Raw genomic sequence first — 16,360 nt, forward strand, 5'->3', positions numbered from 1 at the left:
CCATCAGCAGGGAGCTGGATTGGAAGTGAAGCAGCCGGGTCTTGAATGTACACCCATATATGGGATGCTGGTGTTGCAGGCAGTGGCTTTACCCCTTATAGCACAGTGCCGGCCTGGGGAAGAGATTATTTTTATTTTTTAATTTTTAATTTATTTTATTTTAAGATTTATTTATTATTTGAAAGTCAGAGTTACACAGAGAGAGAAGGAGAAGAAGAGAAAGAGAGAGAGGCCTTCCTCCATCTACTGTTTCACTACTCAGTTGGCTGCAATGGCCAGAGCTGGGCTGATCTGAAGCCAGGAGCCAGGAGCTTCTTCTGGGTCTCCCACACAGGTGCAGGGGCCCAAGGACGTGGGCCATCTTCTACTGCTTTCCTAGGCCATAGCAGAGAGTTGGATTGGAAATGGAGCAGCTGGGTCTCAAATGGGTGCCCATATGGGATGCTGGCACTGCAGGCGGCGGCTTTATCCGCTATGCCACAACACCGGCCCCAAGATGTTCTTTTTAATCCTACAAATAAGCCCTGACCTAAAAATGTCAATGCAAAGAAATGAAAGCAGAAAACCTTTTTTAAAATAATTTATTTATTTAATTGAAAGGCAGAGCTACAGAGAAGCAGAGGTAGAGAGAGAGAACGAGAGGTCTTCCATCTGCTGGTTCAATTCCCAGATGGCTGCAGTGGCCAAAGCTGTGCCAATTAGGAGCCAGGAGCTTCTTCCAGGTCTCCCACATGGGTGCAGGGGCCCAAGCACTTGGGCAATCTTCCACTGATTTCCCAGGCCATAGCAGAGAGCTGGATCGGAAGTGGAGCAGCCAGGATGCAAATAGTGCCCATATGGGATGCCAGTGCTGCAGGAGGCGGCTTTACCCACTGTGCCACAGCACCGGCCCCAGCAGGAAACCTTTAAAACTGTGTTCACCTGTGTTTCTGTTTCCCATGACAGTGGAGCGTGTGTGTGGGGTCCTGTGCCGGGACTCGGACCCTGTTGGTGGAAGGTGGCCCATCAGGTTACACGGAGCTTGTGAGCTCCCAGGGGTGTGAACGGGTTGGAGGCTGGTTCTGGCTATCTAATGTCTCCTTTGACATTTTCTCCAGTTATTGCAGACATGGGTTTAAAGGCAACTGTGATAGCACCGGATAAACTCAGACAGCAGAGGCTTAAGGGATAGTGGTGAGGGATCTTACATGTGTCACAGGCACAGCAGCGCCCTCCCCACCAAAGACATGCACGTCCTCGACCCTGGAACCCTAGGATATGTTACCTTACATGGCAGGGGAAGGAAGGTTGCAGGTGCACTTGGGGGCGGCACTCAGATAGATGACCTTGAAGCAGTAGCTTGCCCTGGACTATTCCGGTGGGCTCCACAGGATTCCGAGGGCTCTGGAAAGTGGGAGAGGTCGTGGTGTGAGAGGGACTTTAAAGGCTTGGAGGAGGCAGGCAGGCAGGCAGGCAGCGGCTGGGAGCTGGGAGAGGCCAGGACACAGACCCCACCAGAGCCAACCAGAAAGCATGCAGCCCTGCCTGGGGAGCCCTGAGCAGACTTCTGACTTCACAACCTGAGGATGACACATTTGTGTTTAAGCCACTCACCTCATTGGGACCAATGGAAAACTAAGCTACTGGGCCAGTGCTGAGGTGCAGCGGGCTAAGCCACTGCTTGCAATGCCGGCATCCTGTATCAGAGCATCACTTCGAGTTCAAACTGCCCTGCTTCTGACCAGCCCCTGCTGATGAGAAAACAGCAGGAGATGACCCAGGTCCTGGGTGCCTTAGACCCATATAGGAGAGCAGGATGGAGTTCCCAGCTCCTGGCTTTGGCCTGGCCCAATCCTGGCCCTTGCAGCCATTTTGGGGGAGTGAAGCAGTGGATGGAAGATCCCTCTCTCTCTCTCCTTTTCTCTCTGTCACTCTGCCTTTTAAATAAATAGATAAAAATTTTATTTTAAAAAAGAAAACTAAAACACTGTGCATCGCTGCCTTTTCTGCTTTCCACTTGGAGTAATCCCACGGGTAGAAAACAGGACCTGCCTCTCTGTGGCTCCCCGTGAAGAAGTGCAGTAAAGCACTTAGAGCCTGGGAAGGTTGGCGATAGCTCTGGAGGCAGGAATGACTGCCGACTGCACGCGTCAGGCGGTGGAATCTGTCCCTTGCAGGTAGAAAGGCCCCCAGCTTTCCACCGCCGGACCAATACCTGTGGTTGACAAGGACGGGCACACCTGTCTCGTCCGATGCGCACCACCACCTTGGAAGACGTCACCGACTCTGCAGTGGCCCAGTCGACTGAGTGACGAGTGTGATTACAACCTACGGCTCGCTTGTGTGGCCCAAGACGGTGCGGAGACTGGACTAGGGGCCTGCTCTGCACTGCCTCCCAGGAGCTGGAGGATCCATCCACACTTTGCCCAGCACCACTGCGGAGCCCTCCTGCTGTGTGCAGGGTGCACTTCCCTTCTCCTGGCTCTGGGCTCAGTCTTGGGCCTGGCTTTGACCAAGGAGACATCAGCAAACACATGGGGTGACACGTGGCATGCACTAGCTCCCCCGGGCTGTTCTCTCACACGTCCGCCATCATTAAGAGATGGACAGGCCCGGTTAGTCCAGCAGTGGGTGGAGGAGAACGTGAGCACCATGGACCGAACGTCTCAGCAGAGCCCAGCCTCCATCCGCTGCTTTCTGCTGGCCCAGAACTGTGAGCCTAATAAAGGCTTTACGTCATGTGCTGCTGGGGTTTAGTGTCTGTTTTGTGGCATTTTTGTGGGCAAAGCTAACTGATGCAGGTGGCTTTGATAACTATGCATCCTTGGAAGCTCAAACTATGAAGCCGCAAACACACTGGGGGGCTCCGGTCTTCCCTGTGTCCCAGGAGAGGAGACCAACAGGGGAGAGGGGTATTTTATCCGTGGCACTTCCTGAATTCTTCTGTCTCCTCTCCTGCCCCCACACGACCCTAACCCATCTTTACCAGGCATCCAAAGCCCACCTTCCCCACCCACTGCTGGGAGAATGGAGACCTGCAGATGGCGGCAAGCTCTGCCCGTTACAGTCCTTGCGATGTCAACTACGCATCTCTGGGGCTCGTGGTGAAGGGAGGGAGCCCACTGAAATCAGCCCAAGCCCAGGCAAACGTGTGACGCACACAGAAGTCCAGAGATACACAAGGCTTTCTCCAGTTTCTAAGCCGCCCCTTAGAGGGTTGCACTGGGGAGCGGTGGGTTACCCCACTGCTTGGACACCTGAATCCCGTATCAGAGTGCTTGGTTTGAGTCCCCGCTGCTCCAGTCCAGCTTCCTGCTAATGTACCTGGGAGGCAGCTGGTGATGACCCAAGTACTTGGGTGGCAGCCTCCCACGTGGGTGACCAGGCAGTGGTTCCTGGCTCCTGGCTGCAGCCTGGCCCAGCCCTGGCTGTTGCAGACATTGGGGGAGTGGACCAGCAGATGGAAGAGCTCTCTCTTTCTCTGTGTCTCCCTGCTTCTCTCTCTCATTTTGCCTTTATGATAAATAAATCCATCTTTAAAAATTAAATAAAATGTTTCTTAGAGACACTGAGGTGGGCTGGCTGTGGGCTGTGGGGGGGCAGTGCTGCAGCTTTGGGGGGTGGGGGCATTTTGTTGTTTGGCGTGGTGGCTGTGAAATTACTCCTGGGGAGGACACGACTCACACTGTTGTCCTTCAGGAGACCATACATAACTGTGGCTGGACACTAGCAGAATAGTCCTTAATTCACATCCTAAAAATTACTCACTGCATTTATTTGAAAGGCAGAGAGAGAAAGAGAGGGAGAGGGAGGAGAGGGAGGGAGGGAGGGAGAAAGGGAGGGAGAAGGAGGAGGGGGAGGGAGGGAGAGAGAGAGAGAGGGAGAGGGGGGAAGGAGGGAGGGTGGGAGAGAGAGAGGAAGAGGGAGGAGGGGGAGGGAGGGAGAGAGAGAGGGAGGAGGGGGAGGGAGGGAGGGAGAGAGAGAGAGGAGAAGGAGCGTCCCCATCCTCTGTTCAGTCTCCAAAGGCCTGCGACAGCTGGGGCTGGGGCAGGACTAAACTGTGAACCCGGCGCTCAGTCCAGCTCTCCCACGGGAGTGGCAGGAACCCAGCTGCATGGGCTGTCACCTGCTGCCTCCCAGGGTGCACTTCAACAGGAAGCTGGGGTTGGGGATGGAGTTGGAACTTAAACCCAGCACGCCAGTGTGGGATGTGGGTGTCCCAAGAGGCATCTTAGCTGCTGCATCAAATATCCACCCCAGCTCACACTTTTTTTTTTTTTTTTTTGACAGGCAGAGTAAGACAGCGAGAGAGAGAGACAGAGAAAAAGGTCTTCCTTTGCCAGTGGTTCACCCCCCAAATGGCTGCTACGGCCGGCGCACTGCGCCAATCCGAAGCCAGGAGCCAGGTGCTTCTCCTGGTCTCCCATGCGGGTGCAGGGCCCAAGCACCTGGGCCATCCTCCACTGCCCTCCCGGGCCACAGCAGAGAGCTGGACAGGAAGAGGAGCAACCGGGACAGAACCGGCGTCCCAACCGGGACTAGAACCCGGGGTGCTGGTGCCGCAGGTGGAGGACTAGCCTATTGAGCCGCAGCGCTGGCCCCAGATCACACTTCTAATTAGTACCAGAATGGTTCGTGTAGCTCACACCTTGAAGGCCACGTATGTGAGGTCCATGGAGGGTTGCAGGCTCATCCAAGGCAGGCATTGCTGGAACACAGCACCTGGTGTGGGTCAGCAATAAAGGGGCTCATAGAGGCTTGCAGAATGTCCAGGTACGTGGTGGGACGACTGGATGTATGGAGGAGAGATGTGAGCATGCAAACCTTCAGCCTTCCACACCTCTAGTGACAGGACAGGTTCACCACTTTGGGCATCAGCTTTCTCCAGTAGCAGGGCTTCCACACAATGTACAGTGCCCTAAAGGATGGCCACAGAAAACGTGGCCGGAGTCTCGGCCGGGCTCACAGGACATGAATCTGCAGCCATCTCGTTGTGAGGACCACTACATCCCCTGTGGCTGGAGAGGCTTCTGTTGGGCCCGGTAGCCTTTATTGAGTGTTTAATAATGCCAGGAAGGCGAGAGAGAACCCCCCCCCCCCATAGGTGCCATCATTCTCATTCATTAATTACTATGTGCTTGGTGGGTTGCGATGCACCTGCAAAAGAGGTAGGCAGGGCCCCCGTCTTCCTGGCACTTACAAGGCAATGGGGGCAGCCGTTCTGGTGATGCTTACCGGGCACTTCCTGTGTACCAGGTGCTGTTACAAACAGACAAAAATCCTGATGCTCATGGAGTTTTGCACGTTCTCGTGGGGAACACGGGCCATACCTAAGATAAGTAGAGTGAGTTCACGGGGGTGAGTGCTACGCAAAAGCAAAGCAAGTATTAGTTTCCTGCTACTGCTGTGACAAATTAGCACACGCTGTGGCGTAAACGACACAAGCTTAGGGCCTGCAGGTCGGGAGGTCAGAGCCCCACGTGGGCTGATGGGCTGTGCTGCTTTAGGAAGCTCCAAGAGAGAATGCATTTCCGTGCCTTTTCCAGCTTCTGCAGGTTGCCTGCACGCCTTGGCTGGTTCTCTCTCTCTCTCTCTCTCTCCCCCACTGCACCCCTGCATCTGTCGTCACGCGTGCCTCTCTGACTATGCCCAAGGGCTCTTGTGGTCCAGCTGAGAACTCACAAGCTCTGTGTAACCTGATGGTTTACTCCAGTGGACCCGCCCAGATCACCCTGGACAATCTTTCCATCTTCTCGTCCTTAACTTAATCCCATCTGCAGGGACCAGCTAGTGGGGCCGGTTAAGCTACCTCTTGTGATGCTGGCATCCCATATGGGTGCTGGTTGGAGTCCTGGCCAGCCCACTTCCGATCCAGCTGCCTGCTAATGAGCCTGGGAAAGCAGCAGAAGACGGCCCAAGTGATTTGACCCCCGCACCAACGAGGGAGACCTGGATGGAGCTCCTGGCTCCTGGCTTTGGTCTGGCCATTTGGGGGAATGAACCAGGGGATGGAAGATCTTTATCTGGAATATTTCTCTCTCTTCCTCTCTCTCTCTCTCTCTCTGTGTGTGTGCGCGCGCATGTGCGAGCATGTGTCCCTGAAACTCTGCCTTTCAAATCAATCAATCAATCTTGTCACGTGAGGAGACACATTTTGTAGTTTCAGGGAGTAGGATGTGGGCATTATTCCATCATAGCAAGGAAGGAGACAGGATGAGGTCTCCCTTAGCTAAGGTGTCGGGGCTGGGAGCGAGGGGAGGTCTCACTAAGAGGGTAGCGCAGGAGTGGACACATGGAGGAAGGGACCAAGCTGGCAGGTGCTGGGGGAAGAGTCTTCCTGACTGTGGGAATAGGAGTGACTGAACCTCAGGTGGCAGCAGGACTGGGTATGTAAGGAAGAGCCGGGAGGCCCGGCTGGGGCAGCCATGGGCTGAATCGCGTCCGCCCAAACCCTACGCTGACTCTGAATCCCCAGTTTCTCAGAATGGGAACGCACCTGGACGCAGGGCCTTTAAAGACGTGGCTATGGTGGAACGAGGTCCCACACAGCTGGGGACCTACATCTCTAAGAAGAGACTGAGATGTAGACACAGGGGAGAGACGAAACGGACAAGCCCAGCAGATGAGCGTCAGGAGGAGCCAACCCCAAACTTCCAGCCTCCAGAACCGTGAGCGGATGATCGCCTGCTGTCCAAGTCACACGGCTCGGGGAGCCATCCTGCGAGGGCCTGTCCACTGTGCGCACCTGGGAGCAGAGGCGCCAGCTGCCTTGTCTGGCCTGTCTCTCGTGGGCATGTGCAGGGCAGGCAGCCCGGGTCTCCCTGGGGAGCGGGGGGCAGGCGGCAGACTGGGGCTCTCGGTGCCCAGGCTGCATCTCCTAGGATACAGAGAGGCCAGGGTTTCACTGGGCCTCATGCTGACCCGTGGGACCTGGAGCTCCATGAACTGGCCAACAGCAAAGCAGACACTCCGGCTCCTGCTCCTCTATGCTCCTGACCGGGGAGTCTCGCGGCTCTGCCAGCACCCACGGCATCTGGGCAGGCTCACCTGCGAGGGGAAAAGCGGAGTGTTCAGCTCCTGATGGGCGCTCCTGGCTCCTGTCCGTCAAGCTCTGGGAGAGACGGGCTTTATCGCAGGGCCTCCTCTGAGGAGTCAGCGGGGAAATGCGTACCCAGCGGCCACCAGGGGCCAGGTGATGGACGCCTTAGCCCCGCGGAGGGCAGCTGTGGGGCTCTGGACCTCCTGAAGATGGAGCCACACTATCTGGGAGAGAAGGGACCAGACGGGGGAAGGACTCCAGGTTGCCAGCCTGAGCTGGAATGGGATGGGAGGAGCTGGGGGGAGGGGCAGCAGCGCTCAGCCTGAGCCAGGAGGGGCTGAAACCAGGATCCCCACTCAAGACCGGAGGCAGATGTGGGCTTGTGAAGCCGGGGGGAGGTCTGGACTCTAGTTAAAAAGCGGACGTTCATCGACCACAGTCATCAGGGAGCAGAGCAAACAGAAGCGAGCAGCAGCCTGCGGATGCGCCCCGGGATCCCCCAGCTTTAGGGCTAGGGGAGCCGAAAGGAGTCGGAAAAGGCACCCAGAAGCCGGAGAGCCCCGGGGGGAACGGGGGGGGGGCGTGGCCGCGCAGCTTCGGTCCCGCGCGGGCGCTGAGCCCGCGGCGTTTCACGGTGGCAGCCGCGAACTCTGCCCGCAGCCGGCGGCAAGGCGGCCGCGCACGAAGGCCCGCGGGTGTCTGGGGTCGGGGCGCCGCGAGGGCCTCCGTCAGGGCCCCTGGAAACCTGGGGGCGCCCCGCAGACCTAGCTGTGTGGCCAAAGGCCCCGAGCCCCGCGGGGCCGCGCGCGAGTGGGCCCCGGCCGCCAGGGGAGCCCTCGGCTGGCTGGGGCCGCCGCTGCAGTGCGGTCCGGCTGCGCGGGGTCCCCAGCTCGGCGTCCCCAGCGCGTCCCCAGATTGTTTTCGATGGACAAGGACGCGCGGGCGGCCTCCGAGGGGGCTCCGCGGCGCCTCGCATCCCTGCACAAACCCGCACGCAACCGGGCAGCGCGGATCCCCACGCCGCACGCACTCGCCCGCGGGAAGACATCTCATTCCCGACGAGCGAGCAGCGCAGCCGCGTCCACAGTGTCCCCGCGGGGCGGGCAGCCGGGGAGCGGCGGGGGCTCCGCACCAGCTCCGGGGGCCCGGGCGCGCCGCCTCCCCGCCGGCGCGGGGCTGGCACGAGCGGGGCGCGCGCGGGTCGCCCGCGGGAGCGCTCGGCGCCCCCCCACGCAGGCTCCGAGCGCGCCCCCTCTCCGCGGCCCGGCTCGGGCGCGGCCGCGGCGCGGACTACAAGTCCCAGGCAGCCCCGAGGCGGCGCGGGGCGGGGTCTGGCGCGATTCCCCGGGATCCGGCGCGCTGGGAAGCGCCGAGGAGGACGCGGCGGCGGCGGCCGGAGGGCGGCGAGCGCGGGCGGGGGCGGGGCGGACGTGGGCCGGGGCCCTGCGTGCCGGGGAGGGGGCCGGGCGGGCGGGCGGCTGGCGGCGCGCAGAGCGGTCTCCGCGGCTCGCTCGGCGCCTGGCGCGCAGCGGACTCGGCGCTCGGGGGGCCCCCGGCGCGCCGGGGGGCGCAGCACAGCGCGCGCGGACCCACGCCGCGGCCGGGCGCTCGGGGCGGCGCGGCCACTGCCCGGGGGCGGCCCTGGGCCCCGGCGCTCGCGGTGCGGCGCCCGCCAGGGCTTTCATGGCTGCTCGGCCGGGCAGCAGCGCCTAGGCTGGAAGGCGCCCGAGCGAGCCTCCTCCCGGGCCGGCCGCGCGCTCCATGGGGCCGCGCGCTCCCCGGGCGGCGCGCTGACCCGGGGCGCCGGGGCCCGCTCCTCGCCGGCCGCGCGTCCCGGCCATGAACTGAGCCCGCGGGCCGGCCCCGCGCCTGCTCCGCCTGCGCCTTTCTTCTCGCGCCTCCTCCGGCCGCCGCCGGCGGGCCCGGCTCCCCGGGGGCTGCGGCGGCCCGGGCTCGGCGGCCCGCGGGCCCCGGGGCGCGGGGCGGCGGCGGCGGCGGGGGGCGCGCGGCTCCGGGCGCGGCGCCTGCACCATGAACTACCAGCAGCAGCTGGCCAACTCGGCTGCCATCCGGGCCGAGATCCAGCGCTTCGAGTCCGTGCACCCCAACATCTACTCCATCTACGAGCTGCTGGAGCGCGTGGAGGAGCCGGTGCTGCAGAACCAGATCCGGGAGCACGTGATCGCCATCGAAGGTGAGGGCGCGCGCGGGGGCCCGCTCGCCGGTGCCCCTGCCCCCCGGGCCGCGCGCCGCGCCGGGGCAGGCGGGTTGGTCAGCGCCCTCTGGATAATGGCCGGTGCAGTCACTCGGGTGAGAAAGTGCCTCAGTGCCTGAGTGCGGCTGGAGGGGGTCGGCGCCGCCCCCCCTGCCCCCCCCCCCCCGTGACGGGTGACCAGGCCGGGGCCTGAGCGCCTTGCTGGACGTTAGGACGAGTCCAGAGAAGCGCTCCTGCTGGAGGTGAGGCTCCGGCCAGCGTGTGGGGGCAGAGCGGAGCTGTCCCCTGGGGCCTGACTGCCTGCCCGGGGCAGGTGGGAGCTGTGGCACTTGGCTGGTGCGGAGAGGCAGCATCGTGTCCAGGGCCGGCCACACGCTGGCCTCCACGGTGTGTTTTGTACCCAGAGTCCTGGTCATGGGAGCAGCAGCCAGCCTGGAGGGCAGGGGTCCCCCGGCTGAGGGGTCTCGCTCTGCCGTGCCTGCTGTGGAGGTGCCGTGGGTTGGCAGCTCTCCTCAGGGCCAGGGCAGCACGTCCAGCAGCTGCGGCCCTGCAGGGGAGGCTCAGCGGCCTCTCTCTCTCTCTCTCTGCCTCCCGGGTGCCTCTCCTGAATCTGCGGACGGGCTTCACGTCTTTTCTCTGCTTTGTCCCTTTGGTCCTGCCAGGACCCACCTGGGGAGCAGGTGGCATGTCGGAGGCCGGTGTGCAGTCCCCCAGCGGTGTGTGGGCCTCCACGGCTGCCGGCCAGTGCTGAGAGCCAGCCGGCAGGGTGGCTGGCTGGTACGGTGGTCTGTCCCGCCTCTACTGACAGCCACTGAGGCTGATCCGGGGCTGGCAGGGGTGGGTGGGGAGGCTGGCTCCGGGCAAGGCGCCCCTCCCCTCCTCGTGTGAGTGTGGGCACTGGCTCCCCCGGGAAGGCTTTGCTTTGGCACGGCGCTGTAGTCTGAACTACTCACCCCGGAGTGTTGTGTTTTGGAACGTGGCCAGAAGGTGGAGAAGGTGAATGTCGGTGTTTGGTAGCCCCGTGGGCTTGAACCGTGTCTCCGGCAGGCTGGCCGTGGCCGACTGTGTCCACGGGAGAGCGAGTGGTGGGGGACACCCCGGCAAGCTGGCAACGGCCTGGCTCTCAGTGCTCCCCGCGGCCCCGTACACATCTGGCTGTCCCTTTGGCAGCTGGAAGATGCTTCCGGATTCCTTAAGGAGCAGGGGCCTGTGTGCCCGCGGCAAGGCTTGGGGTGGGAGGCCGTGGCCCCCGCTGCGCGTCCCGGGCTCGGTGGCTGTGTGAGTGGCGAGAGGTGCGCTGGCTTGTTTGTGCCGGCTCTCGCCAGCTCTCTGGCTACATCCGCAGCAGTCTGATGAAACACCTTGGAGGCTGGTGCCAGGTCCCGGGCACACCTGGCGAGAGCACCTCGTTGCTGTGCAGACCGCTCGCTGGGTGATTCAGGCCTCCTCGTCGCCGTGTCTCCTCGCTCTGGGCCTGCAGCCCTCCCCGCAGAGCCGCTCGACTTTCCAGCAAGAGGATGTGGTTGCATTTCTCTTCCTTCCTTCTTTAAAAAAGAAAATTGTGTGGTTCTTCGGTGATGGTTTTTTTTTTTTTTGATAGCTCGATTTGTACGTTCACGGTATGAGATGTGAGGCCCTTATTTGGGCTGGAATCCTTGTCGTTTTTAATAAGGCTCAGAATCGATGGACAAATCCCGTTTGGAGGTTTATTTTTCCTGTTAGGAATGGGAAGGTCTGTATTGTGTAGGGCTGCAGTTACTATGGAGAGGCGTAGGAAGCGCACAGGATTCTGCTGGTCTTCGCACCATTATCGACAGTGACCCTTACCTTTCGAACGTGCAGAACCGGACCACAGATGTGCCGGTGTTCCTGTCTCATTACGTAGCTATAGCCATGTGGCGAGAGGTGGGCCCGCTTCTGTTCCTGTTTGTGGTGGAGGCCCTAGGGGCTTGGAGAGGGTCAGCGTCCCTGAACGTCTGACTGAGGTCGCTCTGAGCTTGGGTTGAGCCAGGGGGTCATTTGATGGAGCCCAGGCCTCCGACCTCCCAGAGCAGTGCTGCTTCAGGACCTCACGCCTCCCCCTTCTGACGAAGTTGAAGTCTGTCTGTTAAAATGAAGTCGCCGGTGCCCATGCCGGTTGTAAGATGTGGTTGTGACTTTGCCTACTCTGTGGACGTTTTGGAAACAGAGGGGGTTGCCCCGTTGTGGCAAGTGGGTGTTTTTGGATGGGAAGAGAATCGAGATGGAGGGATTTGTGCACCTGTGTGCTCGCCGACGGAGCCGTCGCCAAGCAGGTGCTCAGAGCATCACCGAGGTGGGTGGAGGCCTGTAGGGCACATCAGCGAAATGTCCGTGTTTCTGGACTTTGAAATATAACCATTTCCGATGAGCAAAGTCTGAGTGCCTTGCAGCAAGTCGTTTACGAATCACTCTCCATGTTAGAGCCCCTCCGGCCCCTGGCATCTGTGCGGACAGGTACAGACCCGGGTCCCTCCTGCTGAGCGGGGAGTCCTGCTCAGTGTTTGTCTTGTTGGCCCAATATCCCAGCCTTGGGCCGTGCCACGGGTTGTTCCGGGTTTCTGTGTCTTCGGGGGATTCTGCTTTGGGGTGTGGCACAGCCTTGTCAGAGGGAAGGGTGTTGGGGCCAGTGCTCAACTCAGAGTGAGAGCGGGACCGGGTTGGGGGATCTCGGAAACAGTGCACTGAATTGAACACATTTACCCCGGGATTCCCAAGGGAGAACAAGCCGGTGATCCTGTTTGTCGGCCTGGAAGACATGACGTCGGTTCCTCAGAGAAGGAACCTGTGGTTCAGCCTTATTCTTGTGCTTGGGGAGGTGAATTTTCCCTCTGGATCTCTGGCCGCCTTGCTGGTGCTGGTCAGGTTTCTGGGGTGTCCCTGAGGGGCGTGACATGCTGTGAGATGCAGCCTGTAAGGTCTCCACTACCGCCCTGCCCAGAAATGAAGAACCTGGGGCTCGCCTTGCTTCCCGCCGGAGCGACTTGGCTGGCTTTGCCCCCACCAGGGTCCCTTAACAAAGTGTCTGGGGTGGATGGAGTCGAGGTGAATGGATCAGCTGCCTTTCTTGTTCAGTAAAGCTTGCTCTTCTGGTACGGCTGCGGCCTGAGGTTCAGCGTGAGGGATAGCCCAGCCAGCTCAGGCAGGCAGGCAGGCAGGCAGGGGCAGTCCCAGTTCCCGGGCAGCACCAGCGAGTGTGGCCTCTACCTGAGCAGGAGCCCTCGCCAGGTGGCTGGTTGGAGGAAGCCCAGGCTGTCCCCTGGTCTGGCCTGACCCACGGTGGGGGCGCTGTGCCTTTTACTCCGTAGGCAGTGTGGAGATGTCAGCCCTGGCATGTGTAGGACCTGGGAAAACAGGCTGGAAGCCCACTTAGTCCCATGGTGCAGCTGCTCTGTTGAGTTTGTGCTGTTTAACCTGCAGATTTCACTCCTCCAGTGTCCACTCAGTAAGGGAGATGGCAGCCCTGGGGCAGGAAGTGTGGGCAGGTTGTCCAGTGGCGGTGAGCAGGGCTCGTGCAGCCGCAGCACCGGCTCTGGAGTGCCTTGTGGCTGGGCATGGAGCCCCGCTGTTCACAGTGGGACAGTGGTTGTGCAAACCTTCCCAGGCTGCTCGGGATGACGGGGCTTTGAGATGCCTTGAGTAACTGAGACTATCGTGGTCCCGGTAAAGCTGCTTACTGTGCCTAAACTTCTGTAGGTTTATTTTCACGTGGAAATTTCATGGGGCCAGCACTGTGGTGTAAGTGGGTAAAGTCGCCACCTGCAGTGCCGGCATCCCTTATGGGCATGGTTCGAGTTCTGGCTGCTCCACTTCCCATCCAGCTCTCTGCTATGGCCTGGTAAAGGAGTAGAAGATGGCCCAAGTCCTTCTCCCACTGCGCCCGCGTGGGAGACCTGGAAAAAGCTCCAGGCTCCTGGCTTCGGATTGGCCCAGCTCCGGCCAATACCGCCAATTAGGGAGTGAACCAGCAGATGGAAGACCTCTCTGTCTCTCTCTCTCTCTCTCTCTCTCTCTCTCTCTCTGTGTCTCTCCTTCTCTCTCTCTGTAACTCTGACTTTCGAATAAATAAATAAATAAATCTTTAAAAAAAGAAATTTCATTAGTCTGGTTGTTGCAAGTGTGTGAGTGTGGGGAAATAGGTCTCTCTTTCCTGCCGGGGATAAATGTCATTTTCTCTGTCGCTGTCTGCTGTGTTGGTGCTGTTTCATGTTGTAATCAAGGGTGCCTCCTTAACAACAACATCGCTGGCTCTGGGCCGCGCAGGGTGAGTGCTCGTGCCCCGCTGGCTCCCTCCGAGGGAGGCCCCCGAGCCGGTGTCCACTGCATGTCCAGCTGCGTGCCTCTCACTTGAGGCAGGTGCACCTGCTCTCTGAGGTTCCTAGCCTGTGGCAGGGTCACCCACGCCTGGCCTTGACTCTGCATCGCAGCTCCACTTGACTCACTTCCTTAGAGGGCCGGCGTCAGCTCTTGCTCATTTCAGATCCCTCCGTGGCCCAGCAGTTGTTTGCTGGCCGTTGGCCTTGCCCGGGTCCTCCTGCCCCTCAGCGGGCGTGTGAACAGTTTATCCTCAGGCAGAAGGGAAGGTGTTTGGAGACTTGTCCCGTGTGCACACAGCTGAAGGGCTGGCACCTTTTGGATCTGGTGAGTTACCTGGAGGAGAACTAATATCATGTGCTGCTTGGGTCGAGAGATTTCTTTAGGGGAAGGAAAAGATCTGTGTAAGTCTTGGTGATGTTTTCAAGTTTATCTGCAAAAGGCTGTCTTGGATGCAAGTTGGTGTGAGATACGGAATCAGAATCTGAGAGGGACCAGTGAGTGACAGACAGGCTGTGACACTGAGAGCAGAGGTTCTCAAAGCCGAGTGCCAGCACAGAACATCGAGGGGTCCTTCCCTGGAGTAGCTGGCTGTGCAGGTCTGGAGCGGGGCCTCGGGTGTGTGCATTTGTAGCAGGTGTTAGGGAACCCAGATGTCTTGGTCTGGGGACCACCCTTGGACAAGGAAGCACATCTGTAGGGGAGGGCGTTCTCTGGGCCTTGCTGAGACCTTTTTTTTTTTTTTTTTTTTTAAAGATTTATTTATTTATTTGCAAGAGAGAGAATTATCTTCCCTCTGCTGGTTCACTGCCAGCAATGGCCAGGGCTGGGCCAGGCTGAAGCCAGGAGCCAGGAGCTTCCTCCAGGCCTCCCACGTGGGTCGCAAGGGCCCACTTTGGGCCATCTTCTGATGCCTTCCCAGGTGCAGTAGCAGGGAGCTGGGTCAGGTGGAGCAGCCAGGACACGAAACATTGCCCGTTTGGGATGCCAGCGTCGCAGGTGGCCGTCTGGCCCCTGAGGCTCATTTGTGCGTACCGCGCCCACAGTCAGTGGACAGAAGGTCCTGTGGCCTTTGGTGAAGGTTGCTGTGAGGGCACCCTGGGATCTGGCTGCTTCCTGGCACGCAGTCTGCATGTCTGGGCGTTCAGGTTGTCTCCGTGCTGCTGTGGAGGAGGAGCCCAGGGGCTCGGAGGGGCTGAGTTTCAGGGCAGTGGCGAACAGGGGGTGGACCTGGCCGGGATGGCCCAGCAGGAGGTGGAACCTGATGCTGTCCCCGGGCCGTGGTCCTGTGGATTTTCCTTGTGTTGGTTGTGTATTTAGCTGGGGGGTCCTCCATCTTCACTCGAGGTGATCTGTCAGATGCTTTGTGTTCCCGCTCTCCAGGCTGAAGGGGTTTCTGTCCAAGAGGGGAGCTGTGTGTCGGTCTTGGAGGAGCCTGCAGGAAGTGACTCAGGAGGGACACAGCCAGCTGCAGGAGCCTTCAGAACAAAACCTGCAGCCCTGGGACGGCCACCTCTGCTTTTTTTCTGTCCAAACCAGACTTTTATTTTGTTATGCGAAGTCCCATCATTGCATCCTTTTGTTAACCCTGTTTACCCCACAGGTGTTTATCGTTTGTCTGTCTCTGGCTTGTTTGAACTACTCATTTGGCTTTGTCTCACGTTTCTAAACACTGGAGCAAGCCTCTGTCCCCCTCCCTGCCCCCTTCCCAATAGTCCAGAACCTTCCCATACCCTCGCTTAAGCGTGGAGTCTGGCAAAGCCGGATGAGGCTTAGTTATTTTTAAAATCCGGGGTTTGGGGTTCTGATCTGGTGCTTAGCTACATAATTCCTTCCCTTTGTTAAGTACCTTTCTCTGAGGAACCAAATGCACTGCACAGATGTTAATCTCTAATCTCTGCAGCATCTGTTATTTTTGCTTGGGGAGGGGGTGTGAGTAAAAGGCTTTGTGTGCATGGCCTGTGCCCCCTCGCTCAGGGGGAATTCTGGTTCCCCCGTGGTAGTGTGGGAAGCCTGCACTTGGCCATGTCTTTCCCAAGATGTGGTGATGGCCCGTCCAGGGGCAGGGCTGGCGTTGTCCTTCGGGTCCCCCCCTCTGTGGAGGGGGTGCTGGAGTTCTCCATCGCAGCTGACCAAGGCCGGGGAGGGGGTGTGTGTGGGTATCTGGGTTGTGTCTGGGGACTGCAGGGCGGGGAGAGCAGATGCCACCGCAGGCAGAAGAGGCTCTGGGGTCCTGTGAATGCCCAGCCACATGGCCTGTTTGTGTGCATGGTTGGGACGTTTCCCACAAAGAGCGGACTAAATATAGGCTTGAGGGTGGGGCCCAGGGCCCAGAGAGGGCCATGGTGGCTCCAGCATTGTTTCTTCCCCTGGTAATCGGTCCTCCCCTGGGCCGGAACAGGTGGCCACCCGAGCTCTCTGGGAACAGACTGGTGTTTTTGTTTAGGCAGGGGCTCATTTGCAGATTTCACACTTCTCCGGCTGTTTGGTGGGGTTGTCTTTTTTTGGGCTGCAGCGTTGGAGTATTTGCACAGTGTTTCTACACAAGCAACTGTCTAAGCCCAAAACTGCTCCTGCCGCCTGGTTGTCATTAGCATCATGGCTAGAAGCTCTTTTTTCTTTCTTTTTTTTTTAAAGGGTGGGAAACAGTTTTCCTGGACCAGAAGAATTGCAAATAATTACTGGCCATGTTTGCAAACGACTCCTGTTTGGTCTTAGAAATGTCAACATCCACCAGGCTCTGGCAGATAGAACCGTGTGGATTTCCAGCTTTGGCCACTCAGCTCCTGGTCTTA

At 59.4% G+C, this 16,360-nt stretch overlaps 1 protein-coding gene across 4 annotated transcripts in view; it reads left to right on the top strand.

The window, feature by feature from the left end:
• The first annotated feature begins 9,020 nt into the window (after positions 1-9,020).
• AGAP1 (ArfGAP with GTPase domain, ankyrin repeat and PH domain 1) overlaps positions 9,021-16,360 on the top strand; it is a 527,161-nt gene continuing 519,821 nt past the window's right edge. For all 4 annotated transcript variants that reach the window (XM_062193793.1, XM_062193808.1, XM_062193800.1 and 1 more), the window contains exon 1: positions 9,021-9,212. In XM_062193793.1, the coding sequence (XP_062049777.1) occupies positions 9,050-9,212 (163 nt within the window). In that variant the 5' untranslated portion in view covers positions 9,021-9,049. The remainder of the gene's footprint in view (positions 9,213-16,360) is intronic.

This window comes from Lepus europaeus, chromosome 1, assembly GCF_033115175.1.
Source record: "Lepus europaeus isolate LE1 chromosome 1, mLepTim1.pri, whole genome shotgun sequence".
NCBI classification, from domain to species: Eukaryota; Metazoa; Chordata; class Mammalia; order Lagomorpha; family Leporidae; genus Lepus; species Lepus europaeus.